The 20,385-nt window shown below is 34.9% G+C and overlaps 1 protein-coding gene across 13 annotated transcripts in view; it reads left to right on the top strand.

Moving 5' to 3' along the window:
- Positions 1-20,385, top strand: part of CMTR1 (cap methyltransferase 1) — a 175,434-nt gene that overhangs the window by 118,283 nt on the left and 36,766 nt on the right. For 12 of the 13 annotated variants that reach the window (XM_031964931.1, XM_031964933.1, XM_031964932.1 and 9 more), the window contains 3 exons: positions 13,952-14,103; positions 15,659-15,817; positions 18,247-18,339. In XM_031964931.1, coding sequence (XP_031820791.1) covers positions 13,952-14,103; positions 15,659-15,817; positions 18,247-18,339 — 404 coding nt within the window. Of the gene's footprint in view, positions 1-1,467; positions 1,580-13,951; positions 14,104-15,658; positions 15,818-18,246; positions 18,340-20,385 lie in introns of those variants that run through there. The other variant, XM_031964942.1, reaches the window with a different exon arrangement.

Below are 20,385 nucleotides of genomic sequence, written 5' to 3'. Positions count from 1 at the left end.
CAGGAAAAAAAAAAAAAGGGAAAGTTCTGTATCAATTCCTAGGACCCTTGAGGAAAAACTTTAAGACATTTTCAAGAATATGACTTCTTGTAAATTTGCTCTGAAATAAAGTCCCTCAGGGGTAAAGATAAGGCAAATATATTTCTCCCACATGAGTAAATTATTATCAAGAACTCTGAAATTCTTGCTTCTTTTTATTAGTGTCTTTTCACTTGCACACTTTGATTATGTCACTCATGAATATGGGCTTCTGTCTGTTCTATCTGTACCAACTTTAGATTATGATGGCATTTGCCTGTTGTACCTGATAACTCCTTTCATTTCCCCCTCCCACTTAACCAAATTTAGTTCCTTCCTAAGTGGGTTATTTGCCCTGAAACTATTGCTTTTCTGTCAGCACCAAATTCATGACCTTAATCAAAAACTTCCTTTATCGGTATCTTTTAAAATTGCTTTAATGAGATGCTATTTGTCTGGTGTACAGGAGAGATGAAATTTTTGAACAGGAATGACTATGTTCCATGGCGTTTGTAAGATAGGATGTGACATTTATTAAAATCCATAATTTGCTTCTTTCTGTCTATGTGCTATTCACCTTGGTGATTATTATTGTAGGAGGAGTTGCCCTTTCCTTTGAGTTGTAGGTGTAATTTTTATTCCTGGGATTTCTGCCGTCTTGTTCTATTGCTCTGTGAAAGTACTTGCTTGGGAATCTGTCTCTGCTTTAAAGTGAGCTTGTCTCTTTCTCCATAGAGCCCTAAGTTATGGTTTCTTTCAAATAGAGGAGAAATCATTTTAAATGAAAATTTTAAATAATTTTTAAAACTCTCTGTTAAGTTATAACAGGCAAGCTTCTAGAGAGGTAGATGAGCTTGCCAACTAGCTCTGGCAAGTTTTTGACAAAATTAATGATTTTAATAGAGTAACCTTACTTATCACTCCTATTGATTTATGTCCTCATTGCAGAATTATCTTTTCATAGGGTTTGCTTAATTCTTTTCAAGTCTAGGTAAACTAAACCTGATCTTAGGTTTTAGCTATAGTCATGACACTTGTCCTCTTTTCCTTTGGTTCCTGTCATCTGCAAATACTTATTTTGCTACTTGTGCTAATTCCTGCCTATCCCTAAGAAACTTTGAAACATCTATTTTGAGTTGTTTGGCTTGACAGTATTCTGCTGAGTTAGTTTTTCTCATTTATTGTAGCACTTTGATCAAATTATTTTTCCAAAGCATTTGGTATTCAGGTACTTTTGGTACCTGGTTGGTGTCAACTTTTGGTGTCTGGCTGGCTTTATTGGTCATTATGTTCTTGCCTGGTGGTGGGATGGTGCTTGTTTCAGGTCACTAAAGGGTCGGTGATGCTGTTCTTAACAAGTAAGCTCCATTCTCCAGACTCAGACAGATTGTCAGGGATTTCTCTAGAGGTGGAAGTTCGTCTTTGATTCTCTACATTCCTGTTCTCCAGATCGCACTACGAAAGCTAGTAAAGATGGAGCCTGCTTCTGAGAAGGGGGAGAAGGGAGAGAAGCATCCCTTGTCAGAAAAGGTTCTGCAGTATGGGCATGTTCAGCATCACCAAAGGAAAACTTCAAGTGAGTGGGTAAAGGTAGCAAGCAATGTATGTTAGTGTTTATTAGATGGTATTGAATGGAGCAGTGAAATTTGAAGTGGTGGCCCTTGGGTACTGCCTATGCTTGAGTTGTCTGCCATCCAAGAATGGTTGTTGCAGTGCCAAGATCTTATTGAGTGAAGACCACAAGTATTTATTAAACTGCTCTTATGTCTGGTATTCTTGAAGATACAAATAAGTAGAAAATAGAGCTTGTCCTTAGAATGTGCATTTTATTTGAACAATTGAGGTCTACGCGAAATACAGGGTGTATACATGGAAAGAGCATTGTATTTGGAGTCAGAGAACCTAGGTGTAAATAACTGAATGACATTAGTCAAATCACTTCATCGTTCTGGGTTTTAGTTTTCTCATTTATAAAATGATGGGGATGATGCCAACTATTTTTGTGGTAATGGCCCATTTGGCAGGCAGATGAAACCTATAGACCCTTTCTTAAAATTGTTTTTTATTGTGCATAAAATGGGATTATAAAGGATACCGTTATGTTGAAATAAAGGCATCAAAATATTAGAAACAAAACAAGTTCATGAATTCCAGATTAAGAACCCTTAGACTATTAAACAGAGTACAGAAATAAATGGAGTTTCTTTAAAATGATTGATAGCATCTATTTAAAGCCATTAGCAAGCATTACATTAGTAATGGGGATAAACTGGAACTATTCTCAATAAGATCGGGGGGAAACTAAGTTGTCTACTATCACTGTTACTATTCAATATTGTATTAGAAGGGTTAGCTTTGGCAATAAGAGAAGAAAAAGCGATTAAAGAAATTTAAAGTAGGTAATGAAGAAACCAAATTATGACTCTTTGCAGATGATATATGATAATATACTTAGAGAATCTTAGAGAATGAAATAAAACTACTAGAAACAATTCACAACTTTAGCAATTAACAACTTTTAGCAAAGTTGCAGGATACAAAATAAATCCACATAAATCATCAGCATTTTTATACATTACCAACAAAGTCCAACAGCAAGAGTTACAAAGAGAAATTCCATTTAAAATAATTGTAGATAACATAAAATATTTGGGAGTCTGCATGCCAAGACAAAGTCAGGAACACAATTATAAAACACTTTCCACACAAAGTCAGATTTAATCAATTGGAAAAATATCAAGTACTTGTGAATAGGCTGAGCAAATATAATAAAAATTACAATACTACTTAAATTAATCTACTTATTTAATGCCATACCAATCAAACTCTCAAATTATTTTATAGATCTAGAAAAAATAATAACAAAGTTCATCTGGAAGAACAAAAGGGCAAGAATTTCAAGGGAATTAATGAACAGAAATGCCAGTGAAGGTAGCCTAGCTGTGCTACACAGCAGCAGTCATCAAAACCATTTGGTACTGGCTAAGAAATAGTCGATCAGTGGAACAGATTAGGTTTACAAGACAAAATAATCATGACTGTAATAATCTAGTGTTTGACAAAACTCAAAAGCCCCAGCTTTTGGTGTAAGAACTCACTCTTTGACAAAAACTGCTAAGAAATTTGGAAATTAGTATGGAAGAAACTAGGTATTGACCCACACTTAACACCATATACCAAGATAAGGTTGAAATGGGTTTATGATTTAGATGTAATAAGAGTGATATTATAAATAAATTAGAAGAACAAAAGGATAGTTTGCCTCTCAGATTTGTAGAAAAGGAAGGGATTTGTGGCCAAAGAAGAACTGGAATACATTACTGAATACAAAATAGATCATTTTAATTATATTAAGTTTAAAAGTTTTTGTACAAATAAAACCAATGCAGACAAGATTAGAAGGGAAGCATTAAACTGAGAAAACATTTTTACATTCAAGGCCTCATTTCTAAAATATATAGAGAATTGACTCAAATTTATAAGATTTCAAGCCATTCTTCACTTGATAAATGGTCAAAGGATATGAATAGTTTGCAGATGAAGAAATTGAAACCATTTCTAATCATATGAAAAGGTTCTCTAAATCACTTGATTAAACAAATGTGAATTAAGAAATAGCTGAGGTATCACTATATACTTCTTAGACTGGAAAAGATAATGATGAACATTGGTGGGATGTGGGAAAACTGGGGCACAAATTATTGGTGGACCTGTGAACTTATCCAGCCATTTTGGAGAGCAGTTTGGAATTATGCTCAAAAAATTATCAAACTGTGCATACCCTTTGATCCAGTAGTATTTCTACTGGGCTTATTTTCCAAAGAGATCATAAAGGAGAGAAAAGGACCCACATGTACAAAAATGTGGCAGCCCTTTTTGTAGTGGCAAGAAACTGGAAACTGAGTGATGCCCATCAGTTGGACAATGGCTGAATAAGTTATGGTATATGAATGTTATGGAATATTACTGTTCTATAAGACATAATCAGCAGGATGATTTCAGAGAGGCCTGGAGTGACATGTACTGATGCTAAGTGAATTGAGCAGAACTAGGAGATCATTGTACATAGCAACAACAAAATAATACAACGGTCAATTCTGATGATGTGGCTCTTCTCAACAGTGAGATGATTCAAGCCAGTTTCAACAGTCTTGTGATGAATAGAGCCATCTACATCAAGAGAAAGGATTAAAGGAACTGAGTGTTGATCACGACATACTATTTTCACCCTTTTTGTTTGCTTGCATTTAATTTTCTTTCTCATTTTTTTTTCCTTTTTGATCTGATTTTTCTTGTGCAGTATGATAATTGTGGAAATATGTATAGAATAATTAACATATATTGGATTACTTGCTGGCTAGGGGAGAGGATAGAGGGAAGGAAGGGAAAAAATTTGAAACACAAGGTTTTGCAAGGGTGAATGTTGAAAATTATCCATGCATATGTTTTGAAAATAAAAAGCTTTAATAAAAACAAAGTATTTTTAAAAACCTCTTAGACTAGATAAGACCTTGTTCCATTTCTAAACCTATAGCCTAATCTTTTGTGTCCCTATATAATGAGATAACATTATGAGACAGCATATTCTCAAATGATTTCTGTGCCCTCATCTTTTCTTTGCTTCTGAATTCTAATCAGAAGTCCCTACTGCCTTTTGGTATTCTCATCATCTGATTATGGTTGACACATTGACTTTTAAGTCATTTGTGAGATAGTATTTTGAAAGTGAGAAGAAAGAAAACATTAAGAAAGGTGGGAAACTTCTGTATTAGCACTTAGCTTAAAGATTGCTGGGCAAAGTAGTTGGCAGTGTTTGTATAGATTTCAAAACTGATCTGAGAATCAGATTTTCTTTGTTTTAGGTTGTATCAGGCTTGTGCTGAGTTTACTGTCAGATGCTGTAAAAAAACAGGAAAGAATCTTATCCATTGATCAAAGAAATCCCAAAGACTAAAGGATGGCATTGGTAGAAGGAGGTGGTATTTTAAGTATATCAGAGTAAATATGACTCATTTTTGGTCTGGTATCTTGCTCTTCTGTATCAGTGCTTTGCTTACAACCTGTTACCTTTTAGACTTCAGTTTCTTCATTTTCTCTAACCCAAGAGTATCATAAAAGCAAGGCAAAATTTGTTTAATCATTTATGTAAAAATACTCTTGAGCTTTAAGGGGCAGCTTTAAGGGCACAGTCATGATTATTTTGTCTTGTAAACCTAATCTGTTCTTGAGTTGAAAAATATTGGTGGTGTTATTTAAGGACTCCATCATATCTCCTGGTGGATAGAGTGCAGGACTTGAGATTAGGAAGATTTATGTTCTTGAGTTCAAATTTGTGTGATCCTAGAGAAGTCACTTAACCTTATTTGTCTCAGTTCCTCATCTATAAAGTAAGGAAAAGGAAATGGCAAACCACTCCAGTTTCTCTCTACCCAAAAAAACCCCAATGGAATCAAGAAAAGTCATACATGACTGAAAAAAAATGATTGAACACTGAGCTCTCAAAATGACAGGAATCCTGGACATCTAATGACATTAATCTGTGTCCATTTCCTTTGATTCTGGGTGAATTCTTTGTTATCTTATGTAGGAAAAATCAGACCAAAAAGGGGACCATGAGAAAAGAAAGAAACAAACAAAAAGGTGAAAATACTTATGCTTCAATCCCACATTCAGTCTTCATTGCTTAGAGGAGTTAGGTTCATCACAGTTAATCATCACATAATATTGTTGTTATTGTGTACATTGTTCTCTTGGTTCTACTTATTTTACTCAGCATCAGCATCAGTTCATATAGGTCTTTCCAAGTTTTTCTGAAATCATTCTGCTCATCATTTCTTATAGAACAATAATATTCTGTTATCTTCATATATTATAACTTATTCAGCCATTCCCAAACTAATGGACATCCACTCAATTTCCAGTTCCTTGCCACTACAAAAAGAGTTGCTAAAACATCTGCCTCCTTTTTTCAACTTAAGTTTAGAAAGAAGTTAGGTTTTCCCTATTTTACAGAATAGCCACACAGATACCTAGGTAGCTGAATAAAAGAAGCAAGAATTTTGGAACTTATTAACTTTTACAAAATAGTTTCTTCTCATTTAAGATTCCACTCAGTGTTCTCATTTTGAAAAATATTGGTGGTGTTATTTAAGGACTCCATCATATCTCCTGGTCCATCAGAAGTAGAGGATTACTGATAGTGCAGGATCAAAGGGGCCTGTTTTGCATTCTAGGTCCTTACAATATGAGAATTTAATTGAAGTCATTTGCCATCTCTGGGTACATTGACGTTCCAGGGGATTTCATTCTTTGTACAGTATTGGGGGATGGTAGTGTAACTGATGGATGATGGCTGAGTGACAGCTTTCTAGCTTACTCATTTACCTTCAAGAATCTTTGCTTTTGAAGATTTCTTTAGAAAGGAACCAGATTATTTCCCCTAAGTCACTGAGTAGCAATTTATGACTTGTATGTCCTTTTAACCAGTTAAGTTAAATTCAACAAGTTTTATTACGGGTCCTGCTATATGTAAATCATTGCAGATAAATATGTTCTCTAAGAGGGGATATTGGTGGCTATTGGGAGGTACTTCTTCATTGAGAGTTGGAATAAGTCAGATTGAGGCTTCTCATGCTGAAATTTCAATCTGAATTTTATTTAGATTTTTTTGGGGGGAGGGAGGGAATAAAGCAATTGGTGTTTAAGTGTCTTGGTCAAGAGACCAAGCTAGGAAATATCAAGTGTCTGAGAGGCTGGCTTTGATCTGAGGTCCTTTGGACTTCAGGGCTGGTGCTGTACCATCTAGCTATTCCTTTACTTAGAATTTTAAAATTTACTTATCTACCTTTTTTTTTTTAAATAGATGCCCTTTTTGAAAGAATGTTTTTGTCCAATCTTCTTCTGTGATAATCTTCTCTTCTCTCTTCCCTCCCCCTCCCCATTTGAAACTTATTTACTTACCCATTTAAACTATGGATAGAAAATTCAGTCAATGCAACCCACATTAAGTGCCTGCTATATGCACACACTGGGCACATATATATCTATATCTATAAAACAACAATGAAACAATCCTTATCCTTAAGGAGATTACACTTTTTTTGTTGGGTATTGGGGACAGAAGCAAAATGTACATGTATAATTGAGTACAAAATCTATATATAGTAACTATATACTTATCTGGCCTGGATTGATATCTCCTATCAATAATTAGAAGAATTAAGAGAGGCCTTGTGTAGGAGGTGGTACTTGAATTGAGCAGTGAAGGAAGCTTGAATTCTTCTACTTAGGAGGGAGTATATTCTAGACATAGGGGCTAGCCTCTGCAAAAGCACAGAATCAGATGGAATGTTGTATTTGGACAAGAACAAGGAGATCAATTTGGCTCTATTGTAGAGTCTATAAGGTGTAATAAGTCTGGAAAACTTGGCTAGGGTCGTAGAGGGCTTAAAATGACAGAATAATTTGTATTTGATCATTGTCTATGATCAAATATAGAGAGTAGAGAGCCTCTGGGCTTTTTTGAGAAGTGGAATGATGTGATCTTGAGGATCAAGAGTTGTCCTTTAGAAATGGCATTTTGGCAACTGCAGAGAAGATGGATTGGAAAGGGGAAAGGAGGCATCAACTAGGATGGTGTCTGTGTTAGTAGAATGAAAAGGATGAATTCAGGAGATGTTGTAAACGTAGAAGCAACAAGGTGTGGCAACTGATGGAGAGTGAGTGTGAGTGTGTGTGTGTGTGTGTGTGTGTGTGTGTGTGTATGTATGTTCAATGAAAATGAATAGAGGATAGCTCTGATGTTCTTAACAGAAATAGATAAGTTCAAAGAGGGTTGGTTTGGGGAGGAAAGATAATAAGTTCCATTCTGGAAATGTTGCATTTGTGATGTCTATGGATTTGAATGTCTAATGGGGAAATCCAAAAGGCAGTCGATATTTTATGACCATCTCTAGAGAGACTAGAATTGGACATATCGGTCTTTGATTCATTGGATTAGATAATGGAACCCATAGGAGCAATGAGATCTCTGAGAGAGAAGACTTATAGCAGAGTTTTGGGATCTACTTACATGAAGGGAGAACAACATGGATGGTGATCCATCAGAGGAAATTGGGGAATGATCAGATAGGTAACTCAGATAGATAACTGATCAGATAGGAGAACCAGGAGACAGCTATGTCACAAACACTCAAGAGAGGATACTTACAAGGAGAGAGGCTCAATCAACTAGCATTTGTTGATTCACCTTCTTTGTACAAAACATTGTGCTGAATGTTGGAAACCTAAAGAAAAGCAAAAGACTCCCTGCTATCAAACTCATAGTTTAATGGGGGAAACAATACACAAAGAACTATCTATAAACAAGATCTGTACAGGATAAATAGGGTAAAGATAAAGTAGTTTAAAAGAGAACACATTGAGATGAAGAGGCCCTGATTTGAAAGAAGCTGGGGAAGCTAGGAAGTAGAAAGGAAGAGAGAGTGTGTGAGGTGTGGGACATAGCTGGTGAAAAGATTTGGAGTCAGGAAATGGAGTTGTGTTTGAAGAACAGGCAGGGGCCAGTTTTGCTGGGTTTTAGAGTATATAAGGGAAGTAAGGTGTAAGAAAACTGGAAAGGCAGGAAGAGGCCAAGTTATGAAGGGCTTTATAAGCCAAGCAGAATATTATGAAATATTTGATCCTGGAGGTAGTAGGGATCCCCAGGAGTTTATGAAATTAGAGGAAATAAGATAGTCAGACCTATGTTTTAGGAAGATCAGGTTGACAACTTGAGTGGAAGAATTGAACTGGAGAGACTTTGAGGCAAGGAGACCAACCCAGTGTACTATTGGAATAGTCCAGGTATCAGGTGAAGGGGGCCTGTAACCAGGATGGTAGCAGTGTCAGAAAAGGAGTATGAGGAGGAGGATATGAGAATTGTTATGAAGGTAGAAACAAGAAGACTTGACCATGTCCAACATGGGGAGTGAGAGTGAAGAGTTGAGGATGACACCTAGATTCAACGATAATAGAAAAGTTAGGAAGAGGGGGGTTTTTTGGGAGAAAGACAGCAAATTAAGTTTTGACAACTTGGGTTTAAGATGTGTATGGAACATCTAATTCTAGATGTCTAAATCAGTTGGAGATATAAACCTGGAAGAAGGCTAGGACTAGAGAAATACATCTGAGAGTCATCTGCATAGACACAATTGAGACTATAGGAGCTGATGTGATTACCAAGTGAAATAGTATATATAGAGTCCAGAACAGAACTGTGGGGTATTACTGCTGTTACTGGGTATGATATGGATGAAATTACAACAGAGGAGACAGATGAACCTTCAGATAGGAGGAGAACCAGGAGAGAGCAGCGTCACACAAACCTAGGGAGAAGGGTATACCAAGAAGAGGGTGATGGAAAAAGTTGTAAAGAGAGAGGTTAAGAAGGATGAGGATTCAGAACAGGCCATTGGATTGGGCAATTAAGAAATCATTAATAACTTTGGAGAGAGTAGGTCCAATTGGATGATACATTAGAAGTCAGACTTTAGGGAGTTTAGAGAAAGGAAGGTAAAGACACCTATTGTGGATGGTCAAATAGGTCTAGAAGGATGAACACTAAGACCTTTTTATCATTGAGATGACAACGAGATCCAACATTTATATGTAGTTTAATGCTGCAAAGTGCTTTTCATATATGTTTGGTAACTTTGGAGAAGACAGTTTCAGTTGAGTGTTTGGGGTCAGGTGACTTGAGTTTAAATACTAACACTTCCACTTTAATAACTGTGACCTCAGACAAATCACTTTACCTCCCTGTTTTCTTATCAGTAAAATAAGGGATTTGGGCTTTAGATGATCTAAAATCTCTTCCAACTTTACAATTCTTTGAGGATGGAAACTGCATTACAAAGGTTCAAAGAAGAAGACGTGGAGATAAAAAGAATATAGACAAATTTTCCTTTAGAGTTTGACTAAAAAATGAGTAGAGAATATAGGATGAAAGCTTGAAGAGAGCTGATCAGGTCAAATGAAGTTTTTTTTTTTTTTTAATAGTTGAGGGACACTGGACATTTTCTTGGCAGCAGACGAGCCATTAGAGTGAGAGAAATTGAAGATAAAATAGACTGGTGGAGAAAGACGGGAGAGGATTGGCCCCAGAGTAAAAGTAAAAATTTTGGGCTTGGCTCAGAAAAGGGCCACTTCATCAAAGACTGAATTTAAAAAGTTGAGAAAATAGGGAATGAAAGTTGTTGACTGAGTCATCTTGGTTTTCATCATCATCATTGACATTGTTGGTATCTTTCTGGGCTACTTTTTCTGGTTTGTCTCTAGAGATACTATATGTACAATTAAGATTGATGCCATTTGTTACTAGGATTCAAACCTTCAGTCTTTGTCCTCCAGACTCTTTGAGTTTCACGATCCTAGATATTATGAAGGGAAATATCTCAGAGACAGGTTAAGTTAAATGACTGTTCTCAGGGGATGCTTGGTAAAGGGTGTCTAGTTCTGACTGCACTCTCTGCAGTGTTTCTAGATGAGATTGTTTTGTTTCACTTAGAAGTGCTATGACAAACCATATATGTGGACATTCATGTATTGCCTTGTTACAAATGTTTCATGTATGTGTGCTTAAAAGAATAGTGGTTACACTGTCTCTTCCTTTCCTTCTTCACCCCTTAGGTCACATAAATAAATGCTTGTTGATTAATTTTTCCCTCTCCGCTTCACCCCCAAGCTAATTTAGTTTGCAGTGCCACCTGGTGGCCAATGTAAGAAATTTGTTGACCAAACATCTTTCCTTAGCTGTTTGGAAAGGGAATCATATATACACACATTATCTTGTTTCCCACTTTCTCTCTATACACAATTTTATGGTTTAAACTACTTATTTCATTTCAAGAAATTAATTTTTTTAGCCATTTGTTTTGTTTTTATTGTATAACTCTTAAAATTAATAAACCTATTTTTGTGCCCATCTCATTTTCTACCTCATTCAAAAAGAAATACAAAGAAATTCTTTCATTGGCCATATTCAAGAAAGTATTTGTCTACCACTTTTCTGCTAATAGATGATCCTCTGAAATTATGAATGATCACTTGTGTTGATCATAGTTTTTACAGTTTTTAAAGTTTGTATTTATAATGTTATTGTAGAAATTGTTCTTAGTTGATCTTTATCAGTTTACAAAAATCTTTGAAAATGTTTTTATAATATTGTTTGAGCATAAATTATTATTCTGATTTTGCTCATTTAACTGTTTTCATTTATACAAGTCTTTCTACATATCTTTGAAATAATCAATTTCCTTGTTATAGCAAAATAATATCCCATCTTGTTTATGTGTCATAGTTTGTTCAGCCATTTCCAAATGGTTGGCCATATCTTCATTTTCTGATTTTTCGACATTTTGTTGCAAATAATTTTGAGCAGGTAGGACTTTCTTTGATCTCTTGGGTATAGGTATAGTTGAGTTAAAAGGCTTGTACTACTTTATAACTTTGTATACAATTCCAGATTGCTTTCCAGAATGGATGTACCCTTTTACAGGTTCACCAATTACATACATATATACATCCCCTTTAATTCCTTTTTTCCCCCCTTTCCTAAGGAAAATATTTTTGACCCACCCTCCTTTCTTTCATTTATGTACCAACAAAAATCCATAATTATGACTTATAAATTATAAAAGCTTATTTCAATTATAGTCAATTAGAGAAAAAGGAAAGTGTTATGTTTTAAAGTGAAATTGGACATAATAACGGCATTATCATTCTCTAAAACCTTTAGTAATTTCAAGAAGTCCATTAAGGTCTTAATCTCTTTTAACACCTATTCTAATTAAGTCTATTTTTTCTTAAGTACATTTGACATATAAAAAACTTATTTCTTTTTAAAATTGCATTTCTTTCTGTTTTAATTACTTTATAGGGTTAGAACTAGTATTGTGCACCTGCACATTTCTAAGAGTGATAAGAGTAGCACTGCAATGATGGGTAAGAAAGGATAACTAGAGAAGCAGTGTGTATGTACTTAGGCTCTAGGAAATAAGCAAGTTTGATCCTCCTAGGCTGAATGATGTTTTCCTTTTGCATCATTTTGCTAGGCAGTGAGGGGAAGCAACAGGTTTTTTAAAAAAGGACCACATTTTGTTGCCCTAGTTGGTGGATAGAGCACCAGCCCTGAAGTGAGAAGGATCTGAGTTTAAATCTGTTTCAGACACTTAACACGTCCTGGCTGTGTGACCCTGGGCAAGTCACTTAACCCCAATTGCCTCAGCCAAAAAAAAAAAAAATCACATTTGTCCTTTCCTGTTGTAGACTTAGTACGAAATGCAAGGGGTGAGAAATCTAAAATATTTCTGTGCTTTTACTATTCCTCACTGGATTATTGTAACTTGTTACAACCCATTTAGCTCCCTTTCCCCCCTTGTTATTAAACATTTATTTTCTTTCTCTCCCACCACTTCTTCTACTTTTATCCCTAGGGGAAAACAAAACCCTTGAAACAAATATGTATAGTTAAACAAAACAGATTTTCATATTAATCATGTCCATAAATGTATCTCATTGTATATACCTAGTTCATTACTTCTCTGTCAGGAAATGGTTAACATTCTACATCATTGGTCCTCTGGAATCATAATTGATCATTGTATTGATAAGATTTCTTAAATCTTTCAAAACTTTCATTTAAAAATATTATAAATTGTTCTTATTCTGCTCCTCACATTGTATCATTTCATGACAGTCTTCCCAGGTTTTCTCTTTTACCATTTCTTACAGCACAATGTTGTTCCATTATATTCATCTGTTATAATTTGTTCTGCTGTTCTCTAGGCATTGACTGTCCCCTTAGTTTCCAGTTCTTTGATAGTTTAATAAAATTTACTATAAATATTTTTGCATATGTAGGCCCTTTTCCTCTCAATTTTTTATCTTTGGGATATAGGCCTAATAGTACTATTAAAGAAGATACTTATCGTAAAGACTTTTTGGGTACCATTTCGCATTGCTTTTTAGAGTAGTTCAAACCACTTTACTTTTCTACCAGCAGCACATCAATGTGCCTATTTTCCTGAAACCCTTGAAATTTTCCCTTTTTTTGGTCAACTTTACTATTCTGATGGGTGTGAGGTGGAACCTCAGAGTTCATTGCTCTAATTATTAATAATTAGGATAATTTTTCTATTTTTCCATTTCTATAGCTTTAGATAGCATGGGTTTCTTCTCTTGAGACCTTCTTGTTCATATCATTTGACCTTTTATCAATTGGTAAATGACCTTTAGTCATACAAATTTGAATTATTTCCTTATATGTCTTGGAAATGAAACATTTATGAGAGAATGTCGTAAAGATTTTTTCCCCAGTTAACTTTCTCTCCTAATATTAGCTGACTAGCACTTGTGTAAAACCTTTTTAATTTTATATAAAATTGTCTGCTTTATTTTCTGTGATCCTTTTTATCCTTTGTTTGGTCATGTAGTCTTCCTCACGATAGCTCCAAAAAGAAATTCCTTCCTTGTTTCTCTAATTTGTTTACGACATAAGTTTTATGTTTAAATTATGCATCTTTTTGGATTGCTTTCTATTTTTCCAAAAAGTTTTTCTCAAATAATGAGTCCTCACCCCAGTAACTGGGGTTTTCAAAAGCCCTCAAAAGATCTTAAGAAACATCTTGGTTGTAATAGGAGAAAAGAATACAGAAGGATAGATGAACTGAGTTGTTTCTCCTCTTTTCATTACTTTTACTTCTTAATATTTGTGTGACTTTGGACTAGTAGTTTAATCTTTCTGATTTTCTGTTCCTTGGGCAGGGGTCTAGACCAAATACTCTGATAGTTCCTTCCAGAGCTCTGATTCATTATTTACATAGTTCAGCAGGTGAATGAAATCCTGATTTGTCATAATTTTTCTAAATAAGCTTTTTTTTTTTTCCTTTTTCAGAGTCTTCCACAAGTCTAAGTGGATCTGACAGTGAGAATGAGGAGAAAAGACCTGTGTCTAGCTCCTTCAGCAATGACTTCAAAGCTGACTCCCTTGTGGAGGGCACCTCCTCCCGTTATTCCATGTACAACAGTGTTTCCCAAAAGATGATGGTATGTTAAGAGTCCATGTTTTGAAAGGTTTGCTGTGGAATGATAGAAGAAAACTATATTGGGGCTAGGGAGAATTTTTCTAGTTCCTTTCTAGATAGAGATTCTAGGGAGGATATGGCTACTTTTCTAAACTTAATGAAATATCACACTAGTAGATGAGTGCTTGGGACAGTTTTTAAGCAAACATTTCTCTTGTTGGGTAGGGAAAGAATCTTTTCAGATCTTAGGATCCTTAGTATTTCAGTTTTATTAGATTCTCTTTTCATTTATAGTCAAATTTGTAGTCAAAATTAATAGTCAAACACAGATATCTTGATCTTATTAAAGTTCATTCTTTGGTGTATATTTATAAATGAATAGAAATTGTAGTCAGATTCCCTCACTAAAGTCTGATTTAATAAGATGACTGCTTTTCCAAAGGTTCTCAGCAACTTCTGGAGTTTATCATGAATGGAGAATATCATTCTTTCTCTTTTCCAATCAGAGTTGATAAGGATCTTCTTAGTGAAAAGACCATCTTTTTCTTAGAAGGACTCTTTACTTTTATCTTTATACAAAATTGATGTTATGACAAGAAGGAACTTAAGCAGGAAAATCTAGATTTTTGTAAATTTCAATCTATTTGACTCTGCATGAGTCTTACTTACTTGCCAGAACCAGATGGAAGTAGCAAGCTACTATTAGAAACCTTATTTCTCAGATCTCAGTTGTGCTTGTACAGTGATAGGAACGGCTACTTCTGAAGTCACAGGCAGAGTACAAATTTTAGGCCTTAAATACCAGATGTGGGGAAATGGGAAGTTTTGGGTTTGTGGCTCAGTGTGACACAGGAAAAGATAACTTCCTTAAACTTAGAGAATGAGTTTGTGGTTATAATGGGAACCTGATCAAGAGATCATATTACTTTTTTCATGTGTGTCAGTGATATTATGTCTTCTAGATGGAGGACCATATAGTAGGATGAATCCCTGGTAAAAATTATAGCTTCCAGAAAGCTTCCTTGTGTCTCATTAGGTAGATGCATGCAACATTTGGGAAATAGTTTCTATTTCTTCAGGGTATATAGCTGATGAATCCCTCCAGGATTTAGTTTAATCTTTGTGAGCAATTGTTCAATTGTTCCTTTATTATGGTTTCACTATACTAGGACCCTATGGTAATTTTCAGACCTCAGTTTTACATGATGAAAGATTTAAGTTAATTATATGATTAAGCAACTCACAGAACTCCTTGTTGCCCTTGCCTCACAGGGTTGTTCTTCTGAACCAGAGTGATGTAGAGGTTACTCTTTGAAGCAATTTCATTTTAAATTATACTCCCCTTATCACCTCTATGCTCTAGATCTACTTTTCACTTAATCAGGGGAATTAGCTAGAAGGGCAGTCCTATGAACTTCCAGTGAGATTCATTAAATGTTTCTGGTACTTTAATTACAGCTTTGTGGTCCTCTCTCATTTATTCAACTATTAGTTGGCCTAGATATACACTCAACTGAATGAAGGTACCATCACTAATTATCACTAATGATACTCCATCATTTCTTTCTCTATTTCAGGCAAAGATGGGCTTCCGAGAAGGTGAAGGTCTGGGCAAACATAGCCAGGGTCGAAAAGACATTGTTGAAGCCTCTAATCAGAAAGGCCGAAGAGGCTTAGGGCTGACACTAAAGGGTTTTGACCAAGAACTCAATGTGGACTGGAGAGATGAGCCAGAGGTAACCAAAGTCAAATTTTATCTAGTATTGGGTACCACATTTTAGTTGAGATGTCAACAAAGTGGTATATGTCCTGAATAAGAGAACTAAGGGATTATGAGAGTTCTAAAAATCATCTAAGAAATGTTTGAAAGACCTGGGGATATTTGGTTTGGAAAAGAGAAGACTTAAGGGGGAATGCATGAAAATTGTCTTAAAATATTAAGAATTCTCATGTGGAAGGGGAAGAGATTTATTTTCTGTTTCTTGGAAGGGGAAAAACTAGAACCATTGTTGGTGGATAATGTGGCTAAGCAGCTTTTAGTTCTATGTAAGAAAGTCTCACTGATACAAGTTTTAGGAGTGTGGAATGAGCTGTCCCATGAGACAAATGAGCTTTCTGTCATTGAAAGTCTTAAAGCAGGGTCTGAATGACCTTAGGAAGGATTCTTTATTGATACTAAAGTGGTGTAGGTGACCTCTGAAATGCCTTTTTAATTTTGAAGATTTTATGGGATCTTGATTCCAAACTACATTTGTTTATCAATTAGTCCCATGTAATATTTACAGTGTGTTTATTCTTTTGTGTCACAATTTAGATTCCACTTAAAGATGAAAAAAAATAGCTCTATGATGCTAGTTTATATTTTGTGTTTTTTCCTGATGTTCCAATGCAAGAAGGAGAGAGACCAGTCATCCTAGAACATGATAAAAGCTTAGTAAGGTTTCATTTTAAGACACTGAAAAGCTAAGAGCTAATGAATTCTGGTGGTGGTCCTGCTGAGTTGCCTTGTGGCTGCTGAGGGAAAGACTAGCATATGACAGTAAGGGTTTGGGTAAATATTTGTAATTGGTTGTTGCACATAGCCTTTCTCCTTAACAGTGTAGAATACTTTTCTTAGCCTCATTTATATGGAAATATACAAAGAATCTGGGTTTTCTCAGTAAAACAGAATTAGAACTGACTATTTAATCTCAAGTCTGCTTTAAGCCTCCTATAATTGTGTTCTTAATGATTGGAAGGAAAAGAACATTTGGTTGTATCTATTCTAAACTCTCAAGTTGCCATAGTATACATTAGTTTTTCTCCTTAGAAAAATTGCCTAAAATTGCCTTGCCTTACAGTTGAATATCTACATAGCATCCCCTAGAATCGGAGGCAGCAGTAGGTGGTTGTCTTTATCTTCAAGTCACACTGGGGGAACCTGGAGTAGGTTCCTGGAAGCCTGTCATTTGTGCCTGGTAGCTTTCAGTGATTCTCGGTGCACCCTGCAGCCAGCCTTCATTAAGCAATTATGTCTGCCTTGTGATATCATTTTAGAAGTTTCATAAAGAGTGATGGTTTTAATCTAAACATTTAATTTTTATTAATGTCTTTTGTTTTTATATTATAAATTTCCAAATATATCCTTTTTTCTCCTTTGGGGAGTTGCATTTGAGAAGAAAGATTTTTGAAAGACAGAGGAGGGAAAAAGCAGTTAGCGAAACTAGTCAACATAAGATATATTACTTTTAACATAACTTTTAAGGACAGTTGCAGACTGTGTGTGATCCCAGAGCTGGTCATGTTTGGCTTCATTTTTTTTAATGAAATATTTAAAAAATATTTTTTAGGTTGTACATTTTCATTCATTTGTTACATATTTTCGTATGAATCATGTTGGGAGAGAAAAATGAGAACAAAGGGAAAAAAAAAACCCAAGGAAAAAAGTGGTGAAAATAGTATGTATTGATCCACATTCAATTTCCCTAATTTTTTCTCTGGATGTGGATGGTGTTTTCCATCCAAAATTTATTGGAATTCTGGTCTTATTTTGTTCATTGGAATTTGCCATCTTTCTGTTAAGAGGAGAGAATTAGGTTTTGTCATCTGATTTTTAACTAGATGTCTTGGAATGACTGGAAGTAGAACTTCATTTAATTGGCTTCAAGTCACATTGTAAATAATGCTTTAGAGAGAGCTGTTTTATATCTGTGACTTTCTGATTTCTGTTGGAGGAACTCTTAGGGTTTAGAAGGCAATTTCAAGATCCAAAAAGTTAGCATAGAGCTAGAAATTTTCTTCAGAGTTGGAAACTTAAGCAACATACTGGTTCCTAGTTTTGCTCTATGTTCATTCATTCTTTACTTGCTTAATGGCGTGGTAGAATGGAAAATCAGAAGACCTGAGTTTGAATCTTGATCCTTATGTTATCTTGGGCATCACTTTATTTTTCTTGACTTAAGGTTCTTCATCTATAAAATGAGATGTTATATTGAAAAGCATTTAAAAGTTGCCTCTAAGCCTAAAATCCTGTCATTTGTTAAGTCTATTCCCCATTCCCTTCTTCCCTCTCCCCATGCTAAAATCTTTTTCTTTTGGTTTCATTTAGAACTGCAGAGCCTAGATTTCACCAAAGATTCCTTTGCAAGACTACCAGTCTAACCACCTGTTTTTGTTCTGTTTGTAGCCAAGTATCTGTGAACAGGTGTCATGGTTCCCAGAATGCACCACTGAAATTCCTGATACCCAGGAAATGTGTGAGTGGATGACTGTGGGAAAGGTAAGGTTGTACATAAAGAACACCCTTCATTTTTGACACTATTCTTCTAAATTTTCTCCATTCACCTGTATTTTATACAACAGCACAGTTTATAAGGATTTCTGAGACGAATTAGCTTGACTACACTTGTAGGAGCCCAGTTGTCCTCAGGTTAGGTCTTAAAAATATTTGCCTGGGAAATCTGATTAAGTTTTTCTTGTATCATTTAATTTATTGGTTAGCATAGAATGCCTAGTTTCTCTGTTTAGTGCTTCTTTTCTTACCTGTCAAGTGTTAGAATTTATCAAACATTCATATATGTTTTAGACTGTGTTAAATATTCTTTCTTGCCAAGTAAATGAAAAGTTAATAGTTCTTACCTTTGGACAGCATGTGGGAGAATGAGGGGCTAGCTAGGAAGGTTGTAGAATTTCTCACTGAAGAATTTTAGGGATAAGTAACCAAGTATTTCCTTAGTATAATAACCCTGAGTGGATCCTTTAAACATACTGGGAGTTGGACCTTTATAGTTTCTTGAGCTCTTTTATTGTCATGTAAGTCTGGTTTCTCTGGATTTTCTCTGGAAGGAACCTTAGATATCCTCTAACCCTCTCATTTTTCATCAATGAGAAAACTAAGTTTCAGGGGATTTAAGAAACTTAAATACCTCTCATCTATTTGCCTTGAGTTTAACAAAATGCTAGGCACATAGTAAATAATACTTAATAAATTCTTATTGACTGACAGGCTGTTTTTGGTATCTTGGATATAGCCTGTCTTTACCTTTCAGAATTCATATTCAGTGTGGTAGCCCAAGTGACACTTCTTCTAAGAAGCTTTTCCTGATTTCTTCATCCATCCACCCCATCTTTCCCTTCTCAAAGTATCCTAAAATACTTGGTTTGCTCTTTCTTGATTTCTTCACTCCTATCCTATATTGTTTTATACTTAGCTATATACAGTTTTTTTAAAAAAACATCTTTCTGCTTCCACACTCCTTGAACCAAAAGACACCTCTTTTTCTTTCCCCCTTACTCCTTGATCTGTAATTAATGAATATTTGTTGACTTGAATTGCCCAAGGTCAAAGAGTAAGTAGCATCAGTACTCAAATTCAGATCTTCTGACTTCTGTGTTTTTTCTTGCTTTGCTTTTCTAGGATATTATAAATTTTTGAAAGGCAAACAAAGTCCTTCTGTATCTGAAGAAGATAAAAACTTTTAAAATATACTTGATCAGACTTGCTTTTTTCCCTTATACAAATACAGTGTGTGCTCTGATTGTTTTTTCCCCAACAGTTAGGAGGCATTACATATAGAAAATGTTCTTTTAACATTTCTTTAGCCTTTAAGAAAATGTTCTTAGAAATTTATTTTTTACATAAGAATACTCATTAAGAACTTACATTGAGATATGAAATCATTTTAGGATAACTGCATATATTAAGATGTGTTAAATATTTAACTTATATGTGAAATAAAAATGTTGATTATCATTTGGGCTTATATATCTTTTAAATATCTTGAAACTAAAAGTTATATAGATAAGCTGACTGCTGCACATATTTTATTCTGATGTCAAATTATATATAAAGTATCCCTTTTTTATCAAAGGAGGAATTGAAGCAAAGAAGAGAAGTGGCTTTGAAGTTAGGAAACACAAACATGCAAACTCACAATAGATTGAGGAATACTAAAAGGGACCTTTTCCAGCTTCTGTTTTAGTCACCTTCTTAGCTACATTATTACAATATTAGAAGAGACTTAAGAACCTTTTAACAAAATAAAGCCACAGGAGGTAAAAAGCAGTTATCCAAGTTCTAATTTGGCTACATATTAACCATTCTTGTTCTTGCAAAATGCACCACAAGTGGTTTTTCATAATAAATGAATAGGATGAAATTTAACCTAGCTCTTTAACTCTGGATCTTCCTGATTCTTTACCTTTCTTGAGCTCCAGAGAAAGGCAGTGTGAATGTATTTCTATTTGCTTCCTCCAATAACAGGTGTCCAATAACTGAATAGTACTTTAGCTGCTTGACAAATTGATATCTATAGCTAGAAATTAG

This window comes from Sarcophilus harrisii, chromosome 4, assembly GCF_902635505.1.
Source record: "Sarcophilus harrisii chromosome 4, mSarHar1.11, whole genome shotgun sequence".
NCBI classification, from domain to species: domain Eukaryota; kingdom Metazoa; phylum Chordata; class Mammalia; order Dasyuromorphia; family Dasyuridae; genus Sarcophilus; species Sarcophilus harrisii.
This window is presented reverse-complemented; position numbering and strand designations above follow the sequence as displayed.